Here is a 17,078-nt window from a genome sequence, read left to right on the forward strand (position 1 = left end):
CTGGAAAAAAAGGAACAATGATGACAAACTTAAAAACAAAAAATCTCCTGACAGGTACACAGTCTTGCAGTCCTCTAAGTCTACCACACGTTATTTACAGTCTATTCAATTTAACCCAAATAAAGTACTTCGCCACAAATCAACAGGCATGATATCAGGAAAACAAAAACCGTACACAAAACACTCTTTAAGCATGTCTATTAAAAGCTGCTCTAAAGCCCTTAAAATTCCCTAACTTTAAATGCCAACCAGATTCCAGCAGAGCTTTTTTTCCTCAACCACAAATGGTAGAAGTCTATAGAGCATTTGATGGTAGCTTGATTTTAGTCAAGATAGTCCCAAACTTTAAACAAAACTGGCTAATAAGTAACTGAACCAAAAAAAACCCAAACAACATTCTGACAAGTAATCAATGGTTGTATATGAAACCAAAAATCAAACCACAAACAGTAGCTTTGCTAGATAGGAATCACATCCCTCCTGCACTGAAAGAGCACTTTCAGTTTTTACATTTTTGTTTTATATAGATATATTTCATGTATATATATTTTTTTTCCAATTATGCTTTTCACATTATTTTACATTTTTCCGTAGTGCTTCTATTGCAATACTGGAGCATATCCTACCAAGTAAACAGAACTCAGTTTCACTGTCTAGCTACTAAACAAACAGCAAATAAGCAAAGTGATAAAAAAAGCATTTAACCCACAAGTAACCCTTCAAACAATTTGTACGAAAACATCAGGGAGCTATTTTTACCTCCCACTTCTACATTCATACTAGGTATCACAATTTTTTAAAATAAAGTACTTTTACTAGGGTTTCAACCTACCCCATGTATCTTTGAAATATCATTCGTCAAGGAAACCAATTAAGTGACCCATACAAAAAAAAAACCCAACTGTGAGTAAAATAAGTAAAACACAGAACAGGGAAAGCTGTAAGTCACTTGGTTGTAGCACAGAAATGTAATGGTTTAGTTCTAGGGGAGGCCTGTAGCATCTGATTAATCAGAAAGGTTCTTTTTTATTTCTTTAAGAAGCTTTTGATGTGCGAATGCTGTTCGTGTGAGAGCTCTGGGAGACACAAGCCCCAGGACAAGCTCCTTGCTGCGAACACAAGTTTCCAGCCTGTACAACAACAGCCATATCCAAGGGGAGAAAAAACGGTTCAGAAAACAGAATTAATCTGCTGCTTCTGATTAAATTCCCAGCATGGATGTTAATTAATGCTAATTGTGTTTCAGAAAGGCTGTTTACCACTGGAAAATCTCCCTGCTTTGAGTCCTAAGGGCAATTAAGTGTGGAATGGAAAGTAGCATCTTAACTTCTTTATTTTAACCGTGAAGTATCAGAATCGGGGAAATATTTCTAATTTACCCAATGCCAACTAGCACTTGGAAAGGAAAAAAAAAAACCCAAAACAAAACTTCCGCTTTCTAATTTAATTGTCAGATACCCCATCCAAGAACATTTCTTATTAATTAGAGCAGAGCTTTTGAGAGCGCCCCAGCTCAGCAGTGGAGTCCACAGGAACAGGAACAATTTCTGGGCCATTATGGCTCTTGCAGTCATGGGCGGCTACGCAGCAGCTGCCTGTTTCAGAGAGATTCACATAACAACGCGTACAACCAAAGTGCCCCAGCCACACACTTCCTGACAGTCGAGATCAATCTTGCTGCGTGTTGGAAAAAAAAATAAATCAATTTATAGTTTGGCACTGGAGAGAGCAGGAGCCTAGTGCCAAAGTCCTCTGCAGGATCCAGGGGGTGGGGGGATGGGGGTGTGTGTGTTAATTAAAAATACTGCCCAGATAATGCTCAGATGCACAGGAGATGACCTGCTACAGGTGAAATCAACACACAACAAAAAATGTGAGAGTTACTTCTGTTTTGACCAAAAGGAAAGACCTCCAATACATTAGCTTGCTGAACTCCCCACCTGACAGATCGCAGAACTGCCTCAAACGCCTGTGCACTCTACCCGTCATTTTGGCCCAACTCCCTTCAGCATTTCAGAGAAACAGAGAACGAACCAAAAACCAGAAGCAAAACTTCTCAGAGGGGGGAAAAAAGAAGTCTTCCCCAGCTCCTTCATACAAGCAGTGCCCAAACTGCGCTGTGAGATCCAAGGATAGGGAAAACCCACAAAAATAATCCAGCCTCTCTGCAAAGCTCCACCAATACCTTATATACTCATCATAAACTTAATTTCTTTATTCAAGGCAATTTTAAGTTGGGCATGCAGGCTCTCCCGTGAGCTTTCCCATCAAGGTTCTTTTCTGCTCCTGGGTGTATGAAAACGAGATGCCAGCAGCCATTTCCCTCCTTGAAAGCTTCCAGGAGCAAGTCCTCTAGAGGGCTGCTCAGGTGCTGGGCATGCAAAGGTTACCAAAAGGCAATGGAACCCTCCTGAAGCAAGCAGATTTTGTTGAGAGCAGGAAAAAGAAAACCTTTCTCTTTAGCATCTGCTGCCACCTAGACATAAAGTCTGCTTTCTCAAAACAGAATGCGCTACCAAGTCAGCATTAGTCAGGATAAAATCAGCTCTTACTGAGCAGACACCTTATTCTTACTGGATTTCTCTTTTGAGCTGCCTGGGGAGCCAGGAAAGGCAGAAAGAGGGAGACGTCTATGCATGGTGCTGCCAGCTGTCCTAGATGTGAAGCTGTCCTACACTCACTTCTGACAGCTTTCTCTAGGAAAAAAGCATAGTCATGGGATGTGCTTATGCTAGTTATAAGGCACAGAGAAATTCTACTTTTTCAAAAGAATAGGTTTGGGGTTTTTTGCTTTAGACATAGTAGGTGCTGTGTAGCTTAAGGACTGCCTTGAAGATGTGTGCTAAATCAATAAATAGAAGGCCTTTTCAATCTTTTCAGGAGTTCTCTCCAAGTTCTGGAAGACTCCACAGGACAAGCCACGCAGCCCATATTGTGATATATTCCAGCATTTTTGGAAACAGAACTGGATGTTATTTATGGGAAGACTTTGGATGTACAAGTGACACCTGCCATTCTTGTAATTCTGTTTGTAATTAGAGTTGGGTAGAATGTTTCAATTCCAAGTCCTCCTCACCCACAGATGGACTGCAGAAATAGAGCGGAGGAGACAGATGCTCCTTTGGCCGGTAAGGGAGCTTCAGAGCTTACTGCTTTAACACAAAAAAAAGAAAAATATAAAGGTATTCTTTATTGCCATAGCAAAATGATGTAAGTATTTCAAAACCAGACTCTGATAGGAGTGTTTGCACCAAATAGTTTTCATGATAATCATCTGAGCTCCTGTATCATCAGCTGCACAATACTGATGAACTGTAGTAATGTGCATATAACATCCTTGGCTATGAACACAGTGGTATAACACAGTAAACAAGAGTTTGCGCCCAAATGAACCTTGAAGAGCATTTATTTCACTGGTGTTTAAGATGTTTACCCACTTTTGGTTAACCGTCACTGTACTTGATACTGAGGACACGCGCCCATTACAGAAGGTTGACAGATGAACCCTTCTACGCAGTTACCATTTACTGTGTTTTATGAAGCCCCATTGCTAAAATTTGGCAATAGCTACTACAACCCATTCACACCACAAGTTGAGACACACCTTCCAACAGTTGAGAATCTAAATTTCTATGAAAAGACATATTAAAAAAATCCACAGATTTCCTTCTAGAAAGTAGCATTTTAAAGAATACCAAACTGTGTACAAATTATTTGTTCCAGGCTTCCACATACATAGCAATGAATTTGACAGATAAAGAATTGCATCATTTTTAGCACGAGGTTAATGAGGAATACGCCTACAGTTACTCCCCCTTACAGGAAAAAAAAAAAAAAATTAAGGTACTGGTCATCAAAATGGTCATTCTAGAAGTCTCAGGAATCTTAACTAAATTCAAAACATATAGCGCTCTCTCTCAACTCTTCAGGAACTACCAGCCAAGATACCAAAATAGTTTTAAACATCACTAACACTTTCAAATCCTCAAGAAGTCAAATTATTGAAACATTGCTTCTAATGTCTTCAGCATATGATTATTTTTTTTTCTAAGAAAGGTTTAGTTTGATTCTGATAAGAGTGCTGAGAAAGGGATATTAAAAACCATTTATGTAACCAGTCAAGCTTGTTTGTTTCTTCTAATACTAGTATCATTATCTAAATTCCTCCTCATCCACCTTGAGCAACAAGCTACCACATTAGCTACCAACACTTTTATCAGTTTCTGATAAGCAGCACGTCTGTGCTTGGCATCTACGCTTCAAAACATGACTAACTACAGCTGCTTAAATTATATATAAAGAGTCCTACAAATTTACATCAGCTTTCTGTATGTGGCATATACATCCTTGAACTCTTTTCCTTTCAGCTTTTTATGCATAACATTTACATTTTTGGGTATTCCAATTATAGCTAGAATTAACCAACAACATGTACATCATTGTATCAAAGGCATCATAGGCACCTTATCAACATCCTAAATTAGTTGTGTTAGAAGAATTAGACACAAAATACCTGTTAAAGAACTGCCCATATCATGCTGTTTATTAGTCAAGACACTAGTGGTCCAAATAGTATGTCAATTTGGGATTAAATTCTGGCACTGACGAACCAGGTACTCTTTCTACTTTGTTCCATTAGAACAATTACAGGATTATTGCAATACACTTGTGTTAATTTGCACCCTGGATGACTTTCAGCAAACAGGATACCCAAGGCGTTACATGAAGTGACGAAACTCAAACCTTGGAAAAATTCAAATTTACTTTCAAGATTAGTGGCAAATAGCCTTACAGTGACAAGAGGCATGCAACACGAACACATACAGTGATAGCTGAAACTTGGTCAGAGTTTACATAGGTGACAGCAGGTCGACGACTGAGAGCATTTTTCCAAGAAGAAAGCAGCGAGAGCAAGAGCTCAGGAATTGAGCCCCCTTGGCAAAATGACTTGATGAGAAAAAGGAAGAAAAGTGATGAAGTCACAAAACAATGCACAGAAAAAAAAGATATGGTTATATCAATCACTAGACGAATGCTAAACAAATATTCTTCTCATAAGATGAAGAAATGTCATTCTTATCACATGTCAAACTGTTAGACTTGATTTCACCTTATTAAAATACTGACACAGATCAAAGTCCAAGAGGTGAAGTGGAATTATTAACACGAAAAAAATTCAGAGAGCAAAAAGAGTGTGTGCTGAATATTTACTTACATATTTACGAAGACAGCTGTGTGTATGCAGGTATACTACACAAAGTCTTTGCAAGAGATTCTCCCTTAATATTTCCAGTTTCACTTTATTCTGTTCATATTGTTGGTATTTATTTTGCCGACCCTCTCCAATACTTGACAGTACACATACCTGACAGTGTCACACAGAAATATTGTGACTACGATACTTTTGCTCCACTTAAATTATCAAAAGAATTTATGCCTTTTTATTTCCCTACCAAATGACTGTACTTGGAAGGTGTAACACAACTCACACTAGTATCCCTCAGCAACAAGCAAAGTTGCATGATTATCTTTTATGGATAATTAATTTAGGCACAGATTCATTCATAACACTACCATACATTTATAAACAGTATCTTGGTTTAGCACTGTGTGTTTTAATGATATTAACACACAGTTAAAATAATTTTTTGATCTACAACTACATTTGGATTAAGAGTATTAATAGCTGTAATAGAGTTTTTGGAATTTGGTTAATTACTCGGGTGAAATGTTTTACTTTCCAAATGTGCATATTTATACCTATAAAACTAAAGTACTTTTTGGATCCTTAGCTATAAAAATAAATTGCAGAAGTTATCAGTTTCCATCATTAATATTAGTGTGCTGCAAAAATAACAGTATTCTTTGTGCATTGAGACTAAATATCAAAGTTCACCTCAGAATGGCTTGAAATTTTCCATTTTATGAAGCAGGGTGATGAAACTGAACTTGACTAAACAACAGACAATGACTGAAGGGCATGAAGGAAGGTAAAGGAATGAGTTTCAAAACCTTCCGAAACCCAGTACTTCCTACTTCAAAGCTCACCTTTTAAGGTTCTTTAATATTTCTTCAACATGCTTTGTTGTTAAAGTTACATTAAAAAAAAATTCACAAGTTCTGTTCCTTTTCTCATTGGCAATATTTTTCTCACTGAGGGATAATGGTCATTTTATTTACCTCGTGTTTCAAAGTTTACAGGTGGGAAAGTCAGTAACTTTCAGATATATACATGTTTCTATGCTTTTTTCTACGCTTTGGCTCTGGTGCGCACCACATTCCTTTCCCCTCCCCACATATGGTGTGGGCAGACCTCTGTAGGTCACCGAGTCCACTTCCTAACAGACAGCATAATTTATCTTATCTCATGCCTTCAATCTGTATTCTTTTTCCTTCCCTTCTCTTTTCCTTCTGCTTGACCATCTTGCCCAACTTTACTCTTTCCATTCTCTTCTACCTGAAGTGTTATTTATTCATCCTCACCCTTTTTCTTTTTTCCAACCACCCCTTCTACAGCAACAGAAGGGCAAAAAAATTACGTTTCCAGCTCTGAAATGAACTCAATGCTTTAGAAAAGAATTGTCAATACCAATTCACTACTCAGAAAGAAGCGCAGCAGGAGAAAGTGAGCCAAGCAGAAAGATCAGCAAAGCACAGCAAGATAGCATATATCTGTAAGATGCAATTTTGCTGGAATTCGCATGATAATACACTGGGATAATGAACACTGAATTGACCTCTCTTTAGTTATTCTAGGAGATTGACACAGTTTAATGTCAGACCTCCAAAAGTAGGCAAGATGTAGATAAAGAACCATGTCTGTACCTATTAACATAGGTACGCAGCCGGATAAATATAGCCAATTTAATTATAGTGCTATTAAACTAGAGAAGATATAAAAATTGAATAATCATCATCTTCAGTGTGATGTTTCTCTTTAGGTCTTCATTAGACATCAAAATAGATACAAACACCTGTCACGCACTAGGCAGATATAAAACAAAATATGGAATCCAGCAAGGCAAAGACTAAATGATAAAACAACAATACTAGAGTATTCAAACAGTCCAATGCAACAAGACAAGCCTTAGACTATTTTCTTTATTATATGTATCACATTCGAAATTACCTGGAGTTTATGAAAAAATATCCAAGAATGGTAAAACAAACTGTTTAGACAAACACATGTATAAGGAACACAAAAATATTTGGCCTGGAGCAAAAACCTCAAGCTTACAGAGCACCTGAATACCCCTTTATCGATTTCTTACTTATCAAATATAAAAACGTTTCTGAAATATAAGAAAGTACAACTGGTTTTCTTCTCATTCCACATCATAATTGTTACATTAAACTGTTTTCCTGCTAACATACACACACTAATTTTTTTCTAAATTATGCATGCATATTGGTATTTAAGGCCTACAAACAAGAGGTCATAAATTTACTGTGCTTTACGTAAATTAAAGGGTGGGGGTTGTTCTTGAGCTTACCCAGCCAGTTCCACTTCCTTGGGTTTTAGTGAACAGCAGTGATGAACCTTGTAACACTGCCCATGATGACATCCAATTCTTTCTGTAAATATTTGTAAACAAATATAAAATAAATTGTCTTTGAAAGTAGATATTTAAACTGTCAATCACAGCTGCCCAGCTGACCTGTATGTTAATATACTTAACCATATATACAGTCATTAATGCCATCAGTAAGTTTTAATTGCTATCATATTTGTAGAAGGGAACATATGTTAACAGTCCCAGTCTGACCATCAAAGTCTAAACCAAACAAAGCTAATTAGTAGTGGAAGCAGTTCACCAGGAGAAACACCATACAATTATAATTTCAAAGGGGCTAATCTGGAACACTCAGCCTACTGTGTACTTAGTAGACTATGCCAAAGTACTGCATAATTCTGAAATTGATTGATCATATCTAACTGGGTTGCAAGTGTCTCACGCTTATGTAATAAGCTCATTTACATTGGCAATAAAATATTTGCTACACATCTAAAAAATGCAGAAAAAGAACAAATGAGTTGTTCCAGCTGTCTGACTATTTGCTTTTATGCCCGAGTACTTGTCCTCCTGAGGTTAAAAAATAAAAATCTTGACAAGCCCTGACAATCTATTCCCGTTGCTCAAACATGAATTGTTATTCAACAGCTCTCAAAGTGACAGGGTGGCCATGTTGCATCTTTCTGTATAGCAGCCCAGTAGTACAGACCAACGATTCCAACAGAGGCAACATAAGTGGTGACAGTATACTGTACCAGTAGCAGCTTACAGGAGCCACTGTCCACCCTTTCCTACCAAGCTCTTCGGAGCAGCTCTGAGGGACCAAACTGGGGGTCAGATGTGCTGCCCAGCTGCACTGGACTAGGTCAGGGCAGCTCTGGAAAAATCAGCTGGGTGCTATTTAATCCTCAAGAAAAGCATGCTTTACCTATCAAAAGTCTGGGACACAATAACTTAGATAACACAATATTAGACCTAAAAGATTAAACTAAAAAAATTAAAAGTAAACCCAAATTAAATCTGAGGATGTGCCAGGATTTAAAACTGACTCTTTGCAAAACACCAGAAATGTAAGTTAGACAGAATTACTTGATTATACATTATGATTTATAATGTAAATGCCTGCCTGTAAGGCAAAGAAAGGAAGTCAGAAATTAGGTCATTCATCACCTATAGGGAGACAAACGTTGGGCGATACATTCTGCTTCAAACCCTTCCCAAGCAGTGTGAAGGAAGAATTAGGGAGCACATGATGCGTACGCTCCTTGGAATTAAAGGAGATGAAGTGAAAGTCTGAAAGCCCCTCTTACACTGATTCTACCCAAGGAACAAGAAAGGCTATAACCTATACAGATTTTCTCTTAAATAAATCAATCCCATTCTTAAAAGCTGTCTCTCATCAGTACACCCTCATGAAATGAAGGAGCCCTGGCACACACGAGCCTCTGGCTCTCTGAGGTCCATTATCTTTAGCTCACTGGGAGCTAAACTTCGGGATAAGGAAACACCGTGTCCTACAGGAAAACCTCTAAGGGAAATTCAGGCAAAAAGTAAGAATGCTGTGTTAATATAAAAGTCAGATGCCTTACACAAACCCTTACGCACACGTACTTCTAAAAGTACAAGACTTACCGAACTTTCTTCCCATTTTCTGTAATTTTTGTCACATTCAATAATCCATACTTCTCTTGACCCTGTAAGATAGAATAAGATATAGCAAACACAAAAGAAAATCTGCTTCTATTGCCATCACAACACTAAATTAAATCCCCCAAATAATCATTTTCTGGCAATGAGCCATCTTTGCCCATGTTATGACTTCAAGAAACTGTCTTAAGTATATTTAAATATACAGAGATCAGCAAAACCAAAATTCCTCTGGGAAAATACTCATTACCCTTCAGAAGATAAAAAGCTTTCCTTCTTCAAGGCCTAGGTTCTTTGGACAAGCCAAACTAAATCATTTGTGGTACTAGACTGGAAATTTTAAACGTAAATTTATAATTATTCATGTAATGCTACATTTGTGTTTGTGTCTTTTACTAAAAAAGTAGATAGCTGACAAACAGCCTAAATTCTGACAAAATTCTTCCAAGTTATTTTAACATAATTGCATATTTTAAATAAAACATGATTGAAATGCATAAAAATATTAACATATTCATTTTAAAAACATTTCTTTGATGTCCTATTTCTTCCTATCCCCAAGCAAAATATCAGAATTTTAAACTACTTAATTGTGTCTTGTTGACGAAAAGAATTTATATTGGTATGCCTCTGTACAAATTTTGAGATCAGTCAGTGAACAGTGGAAAAAGAACACTGGTAAGAGTGAATATTTCTGGTTTCTATGCAAAAAAAAAAAATCCCCAAACAAACAAACAAAAAAACCCCACACAACCCAAATGTCTGAAAAAATGTTCTAGGATAAAAAGGAAAACCATTGATTTATACCATTTGTGACTCTGAAGATGAGGTAACAAATTCTGTCATTTTCTCCTGTCACCCCATCATTATCCTACCAGTGAATGGTGCTAAAGGAATGTTAAATTATTTTTTTTAATCAATTCCTTTTCATGAACAGCTTGTAATAGTTCCTAATTTAAGAACTAAGCTATTAGTTGAAATAATCAACTAGGGAAAGGATCCAAATTAGATTTATCATAACAAAAATGTCCTCAATTCTAGGTCCAATGAAAACAGAAGATATATCCTCTTCAGCATTCTCCTCTAAATCTCAAATTTAAGTGGACCATAACTGCAGAATACAATATCAAAGAGAATTTTTTTTGCTGGAATACTGTGACAACACTCTTATCAAAGACATAGATCTGTTTTTCACGAACCTTAAAAATTTTACCTACATGTTTCAAGCACTGCACATAAAATACAAAAATGGCATGTTTTCAAGGATAATAGTGTCTAGCTGGTGTTTCAGATCTTATTTCAGCCCAATGGTAACGGCTACTCTTACTCATTCTAATATCTCCGTTGGGCTGGAATGTTTTCCCAAGCCAGTGATATATACATTATTTTCCAAAACTGATATTTTCACAGAAGAAATGAGTCCCTTCCCTCACCCACCCTCCAAAAACAAAAAAAAAAATTAGCCCATTCTTAAGATCACTTTATTTGTGATCCGTGCAGAGCACCACTAACAGCCCTATGCATTGCACCCTTCTAACAAACCTTTGGCTTCAGTAAGTGGAAGGGCCTGTCCCCATCTTTCACAGGGACTGAGCGACCCACGTCCACTTTGTCAAATAAATTAATGGGTAGTTTTAATAAACTACTCATGGTGGAAGCGGTGGGAATGCTCCAAAGAAGAATTATTCAGAAAAAGTACCATAGCGCCCTACTTAGCAGCAACACTAGGGGGTACTAATGGGAAAATTAATGTAATTGGGGAAAAGAAAGTAGAAAGCAAGTTAAGAGTCAAAATACACAAAAATTCACCAGCTTTCTTTGTAATATTTAAATCCCATGTGACAGCTAAAGAAAATACAGATTTTTTTTCTATTATCTAAACCAGCAGTGAGTTCTTCTACAAAATACAATTTTAATAATTCAAGGTCTGAGCCATATTTAAAGAAATAAATTAGAATACATGCAGCAATAATTGCTTGTTTGTAAGGCCATCAACTACGCTTGCGTAATAAACAATGTTTATTTCATTGTGGAAAACTGTTTGAAGGGTTGTAGGAATGGATCAGCACGAATAAGCCAGAGAACCATTCCTCTGTCTGCAGAGTAAGAATGAAACGGGCGAAGTTGTGCCTTTAATGCCCTGAGCTACCTACCAAAGGGCTGCTAAAATTGATCAAGGCACGTATTTCAATGCTACCATAGTACAGTTACAAAATTAAAAAAAAGATAAAAACTTCATTTTTTTTTAATTATTTCCCACTGTTCAAAAAGCAATGATCACATTTAAAACATAAACTGAAACAAAAAAAACCCTGTTAAACATTCATAACAAGTTTAACAAGCTTAAGTTTTCCTCCCATTAGTTATTCTTCTAAATCAAAAAGACAATAGTTTATTTATGCCAGATACTCTGTGTCTTTTCAAGGAGACTTGAAACACAAGTAACAAAGATATCCAACACTACTGTTACTGACTACAGACAGCAAGAGATTCTGTGGAGAGGGGGAGTTTGTTTCTGCTTTTACCTTCTGAGTTGCTAGGTGGGAAGACATGATTGCTGGAGAAAGTAAACGGAGTTCTACATAATTTGACATACCTTTCCATAACTTGACATTCCACAGTGAATTTTTTTAACTTAATCTCCTATCGTCGAGCCATATTTAAACCGAAGATATTTACATTTTTTCTGAAAGCGCAGTTGGATGCAATGCATTGCTTTTAAAATGTAAAGCCTTCAAATAGTTTTATCCCATTGTTTTTCTCAATAACAAGCAGGCTTACCCTCAATTCTCTAATCATGAATAGCCCAGTTTCTACAGTACCTACTTATCTATTTTAACACTTTGCATACTGACTGTGGCTTGATGCTTTGGTGAAGAAGGAGAGGACTCATTTTCAGGAAAACTGGCCTTAGAAGCAGTTGATGATTCCTGTAAAATTCAAAGTGGCAACACAAGTTATAATCTTTCTTACAATTGTTTTGAATTTTTTTTAAGCCTAAAGATACTCTCTCTCTTTATACATGCTCATACATTACAAAAAAGGGTATTTTTAAGGTTTCATGATATTCTCAGATAGTTATATTATAAAGCCGCTTACTAAACAGTGTTCTTACAAGATTTACAGAGAACGCTGAAACTGGGTTAATTAGCACATATCCATTTGAAAAAAATCTTAATACATACTGTATCAGCTTAAAGCAAAGCTTCCATCGTTTATTAAGGGGCAGATTTTTTGTATGACATTGATTCTTTATTATGAAGCACATTTATTATACTCACTTATTACAGGCCACCATGTAATAAATATACAGATTATGTTTCTGTGTGATTAGTAAATACGAGATTAGTTCAATAAATTCTTATTCATGTAGAAAAGCGTATACCAGCTCTATTAATTTTTGTGAGTCATGATCATTAATTTACTAATAATCAAGCACTGAACATTTCTAGGTTTTTGTTTTAAACTAGACGTTAACTATGGACCAAATGAAAGTACTAAATCTCTGAAAACTAGAAAAACTGCCCATCTGGAACAAAAAAGGCATGTGAGTTTCTTCTGAAGTAATGACTGCTTTGCACACATACACCGCTTGAAAATCTGGTAAAGAATTTCAAATAGAAGAAAAATGTCATTTGTTCTCTGTTACCATTAACACGTTTCTCCCCCTCCCTCTCTTTAATTCCCTGGATAGCTCTCCCAAATTCAGTTTGTTTTTCCAGCATTGCATAACACTGCACACCCATGCTTTAAAATTCACTTGTAAATCTACCTACAGAAGTGGCCCACTAGTTCTTTTAGTAGCACAATAACAGAGAACATTAGCAATCCTAAGAAGAGCCTAAGTGTTCCATATTTTCAGATGTCTGTAGTGAAAAAAAAAACAAACAAAAAAACATTCAAATTAAGGAAATCAACGTTGTCCCTCCCAGGAAGGTATTTTTTCCTCTGTTTACCAATTTTTTTAGATGATGGCTATATACACCTATGTGCCACAGCCAATAAACAGTTAACAAGTACATTTGATATCATCTAATTCTGTCAGCCATGGCAACCCATACTTTCACACACATTTCAAGCACTCTTTTGACTGGCCTATTTTCATAGAATTGAGTTGTGTTGTTTTTCCAGGAAAAACAAGTAAAGAAAATAAAAAGAAAATAGCTTCCCTAGGAGTCAGCTAAAAAGCTAACTTGGGTTGATGTGCCTACCCAGCCAAATACCAGCTGTTTTTCTTTCTATTTCATTCTGAATTTGAGATAGCTTTCATACACTAAGGAACTCTGGACCAAGAAATCCAGTCATGAACTATTCCCTTTTCACACACTAATTTAAAGCAGAATACGTAACAGCATGCTTGCCAGTGGTAATAAAATGGGTGCATCAATGCGCTAAACAAATTTTGTCTTTCCACAAAGCACTAGTTTATTGCTCCACTACACATTTTTAGTTTTCTCAAATCGTTAACATCGTGCTTTATATGAACTATATAGTCTCCTTAGCATTAAAAAATACATGTTGCCTGCATGTTTTGAAGCTGGTAAAGGAAATTTAAGCTACTGACTTAGACTTTACAATCGTCGCTCATATATGCAGTTTCTTTTGGTTATTATACTAGGTATTTGTACACTTTCATATTTGTTTCACTAGGTTTAAGGTCTTGGTATTTGAACATTGGGTCTTGAAGAAAAGTAAACAACTCCACTTATTCAATGTTTTGCAAAAGCTTCTTCATTCCCTGCAGCACTACATAACGGTCGTTCCAAAACACAAGTACATCTTATGCCAAAAAATAAAAAGATACCTCTTTCTTTAAAAGTGAGGGCAAAACTTTAAGCTATCTCCAGCAGAATTGTTCATACCTGTCAAGGGTAAACTGCACATGAGGCTAGACGTGTCCACTCAGCTTTGATTTACCAGGACTCCATCTAGGCTGCCTCTCATGCAGTGCCGTGCCACACTCGGTACAGAAGGATGCGTACGGAGGAGCAGGGAGGGGAAAGGAGCAGCAGAGGGACCTCAGAATCACTTGAGCTAAACTAATGCCTGCAGGTGCAGTCTCCAACCAAGCACGGTCCACTGCCTCCTCAGCACCACTTATGATACAGTCTAAACTGACAGCTCAAAAGCTTAAAATCAAATCCAATAAATCCTATTCTGAGGAACTAAGTCAACTCATGACAACCCACTCTCCTATACTCCATTTCAACAAGGGAAGCCATTAAAACATAACGGAAACAACAGGTCAAACAAGTAACATTCTGGGCAGCAGATCCATTTTAATTACACCTACTGTGTTTTGTCCAGTTAAGTGTGCCTTTGACGTCTGCAATTACACAGTCCCACTTACAGGCTTTTCTCCATACTCCCAAATCTATATTAATTTATTTTTTCCCTGTGTCTTTAGAAGAAGGGAGCGCTTACAATGCCATTTCCTGGTATCTCATTCTGAGCAGTCTGCACTAAGATTTCAGCATTACAGAGTATTTCTGTTTCCATGAATCTGGAGTTACAGAAACCAGCAAATCTCCACCCTACAACACCCATTTCAGTTCCTCCCCACTCAGCTCACGCCAACTCTCCTCATGCATAAGCAGAATGTCCCAGCATAAGCAGTAACGGCTGGGACAAAATAAATCAAACCGGAGGGAGAGCAAGGGAGAGTCTCTGTCTCCTTGTTGGCCTAAACGGCATCTGTTACTGTACAGCCCAAAACAGACTATCAAGAATATGCCCTAAGACAGGCAGAAGACAGGTTTCGTTACTGACGCACAGCTCTTTTCAGACTGAACACCCAGCTCAGCTCTGGACAGGATCGAAGCCAAGTGTTTCAGCACTGTCAGTTCTGTCCTCCATCCCTCAATAACAATCGCACAACCCTGCTGTAACCACGCACAGCTTTTCCTCTTTCCTTGAGATATTACAGTGGAGATCAATGGAACAGTCATTAAAGGGATAAATCCCCTATATAATATTACTATTTACGTCTTCAAGGCATAGTTTTTACTTTAGCAAGTTTAACTTTTATTTCAATTCTATGAATATGTCAATTATTCATCTGCAATATTTCAAGTGCACCTTGAAAGCACCCACTTGGTGCTTCCTACAATTAAAATATCTAGGCATGAAATATCACTATACCTTACATGAGAACCTCACCCACATCCATAATTCTTGAATTCATACCTTAATTACACTCCATACCCTTAACTGAATTGGGATACTCCCAATTATAAGTAAAATGGTCGTATGCGTCAAATCCTGAACGAACACTGGTTAAAATACTTCAAGGATAACAAGAAAAGAGCTACTACTCACAAAGTAATAGTAGTGAAGTTATTAAACAGCCCATGGTTTCACTGAATGTTATACACAATGATGCAATAGAACATAAGAAAAACGAGATTTCAGAAATTCATGCATACTCGTTTCTGCTAGGTTAAATACTTCGCACATCAGAAAAAAATTGGTATTCCAGCATGCTGTTTAACTTGCTCCTACCTTATCGTTGGTGTCCAACACAATTGTGCTGTGCCTCCATTTTGTTAAAACTATTGGTTCTTGTAGCCTCCTGTCCAGACTCCTACTCTTTATTATATCTCTCTGTTGCTGTGGTGAAGCATTATACTAAAGAAGAGAAAAATCAAACTGTAAGTAGAATCTAATCCACGCAAACAGGACTTGGACATACCACTCTCACACCTTCACAGTGCAAACTTTCAGATTTCTGATGTCACCCAGGGTGTGCAAATAGCCTTGGCTTTATTTTGCATTCAGTTTTCAGAACTCTCCTTTCTGCTGTAGTCCTCTCCAAGGCAGTAACTAAGACTGTTGGGACAGTACTCTCCATTGGCAGATAGATGTTTGATTTCTTGTGCAACAGCTTACTGCTGGTTTTGCAACCAACCAGCATTTTGAGAATCACTAAGGAATTACAATAAATACAAGATTTAAACATTCACTTGTCATGTTTCACTGAGTGCAACTGTCAGCTGCACTATACCATCTGTCCAGCTCTTGTGTAAGCAAAGGAAAACCCTGTTATCCTGCAGTAAGATATTTTTAGATTGAGAGTTATGATTGCCTGGATACAATTCTCTGTGACCTGAAGGCTGAGGATGCCTTGGAGAGGAGATACAGGGCTTAGGACTTGCTTTTTCAAAATAATCACATCAAATTACTTATGAAAGGATTTTCTGGTGTGGAATGTACATAAGCACAGAAAATAAATACTTAGCAGGAAATAATTTTAAGACTCAGCAGAGCTGTAACAGTCAAGGAGAGAACGGATTTATCAGAACAGAGTTTTTCTAATAACTCAAGAGCACCCAAAGATGTACAGGCTGAGAAAATGTGAAGGCCATGAGACAGACTCAGCATTTAAATAGATCTCAGCATTGCAGCACACTTATAATTAGTAGCATTGCCATTTTAAGTCACTACCAGCAGCGCTAAGGTAGCATTATAAAGAATTATAAAAATATTTCAAAGTTCAATACTGAAAATACAAACAAGAAGAGACACCATCAATATATGGGTTTTTTAAAGTCATTAAAAATCTCATTGTTTCTATTAAGTGTCAGAAGACTAAAAACTGCACACAGACAGAAACTTACGGCAGCATTTGTAGAGTCATGTAAATGACTAGAATCCACTGGGTAAGAAGTAACAAAGGAAAGTCAAGGGCCCTTTTTATTTAAAAACGTTAATCTTTGTAAGCACACCAAATTCTATAGTTCTGCTACCGATTCCTACTGTAAGCTCAGAGCCTCAGGTCTTCAAAGGCAGAATAACCTACACCTATTCATACCAACAAAGCATGGCAAGATTTAACCTAAATAACATAAACACTAAATTTGAGCTACAATTGTACAACACAGTTACGTGTATTGCCCAAATAAAGAACCAGCACTACTA

At 37.0% G+C, this 17,078-nt stretch overlaps 1 protein-coding gene across 16 annotated transcripts in view; it reads right to left on the reverse strand.

The window, feature by feature from the left end:
* The window catches only part of ARHGAP12 (Rho GTPase activating protein 12), an 82,123-nt gene that overhangs the window by 13,927 nt on the left and 51,118 nt on the right, over positions 1 to 17,078 (reverse strand). For 9 of the 16 annotated variants that reach the window (XR_008464694.1, XM_054190068.1, XM_054190067.1 and 6 more), the window contains 5 exons: positions 15,663 to 15,788; positions 12,017 to 12,091; positions 9,147 to 9,208; positions 7,494 to 7,575; positions 4,825 to 4,947 (listed from right to left, as the gene is read on the reverse strand). Coding sequence is in view for 15 of the 16 variants with exons in the window: in XM_054190068.1 (XP_054046043.1) it covers positions 4,825 to 4,947; positions 7,494 to 7,575; positions 9,147 to 9,208; positions 12,017 to 12,091; positions 15,663 to 15,788 (468 nt within the window). In the remaining variant the exon portion in view is untranslated. The remainder of the gene's footprint in view (positions 1 to 4,824; positions 4,948 to 7,493; positions 7,576 to 9,146; positions 9,209 to 12,016; positions 12,092 to 15,662; positions 15,789 to 17,078) is intronic. The other 7 variants (XM_054190071.1, XM_054190065.1, XM_054190062.1 and 4 more) reach the window with 2 other exon arrangements.

Source organism: Rissa tridactyla, chromosome 2 (assembly GCF_028500815.1).
Source record: "Rissa tridactyla isolate bRisTri1 chromosome 2, bRisTri1.patW.cur.20221130, whole genome shotgun sequence".
NCBI lineage: Eukaryota > Metazoa > Chordata > Aves > Charadriiformes > Laridae > Rissa > Rissa tridactyla.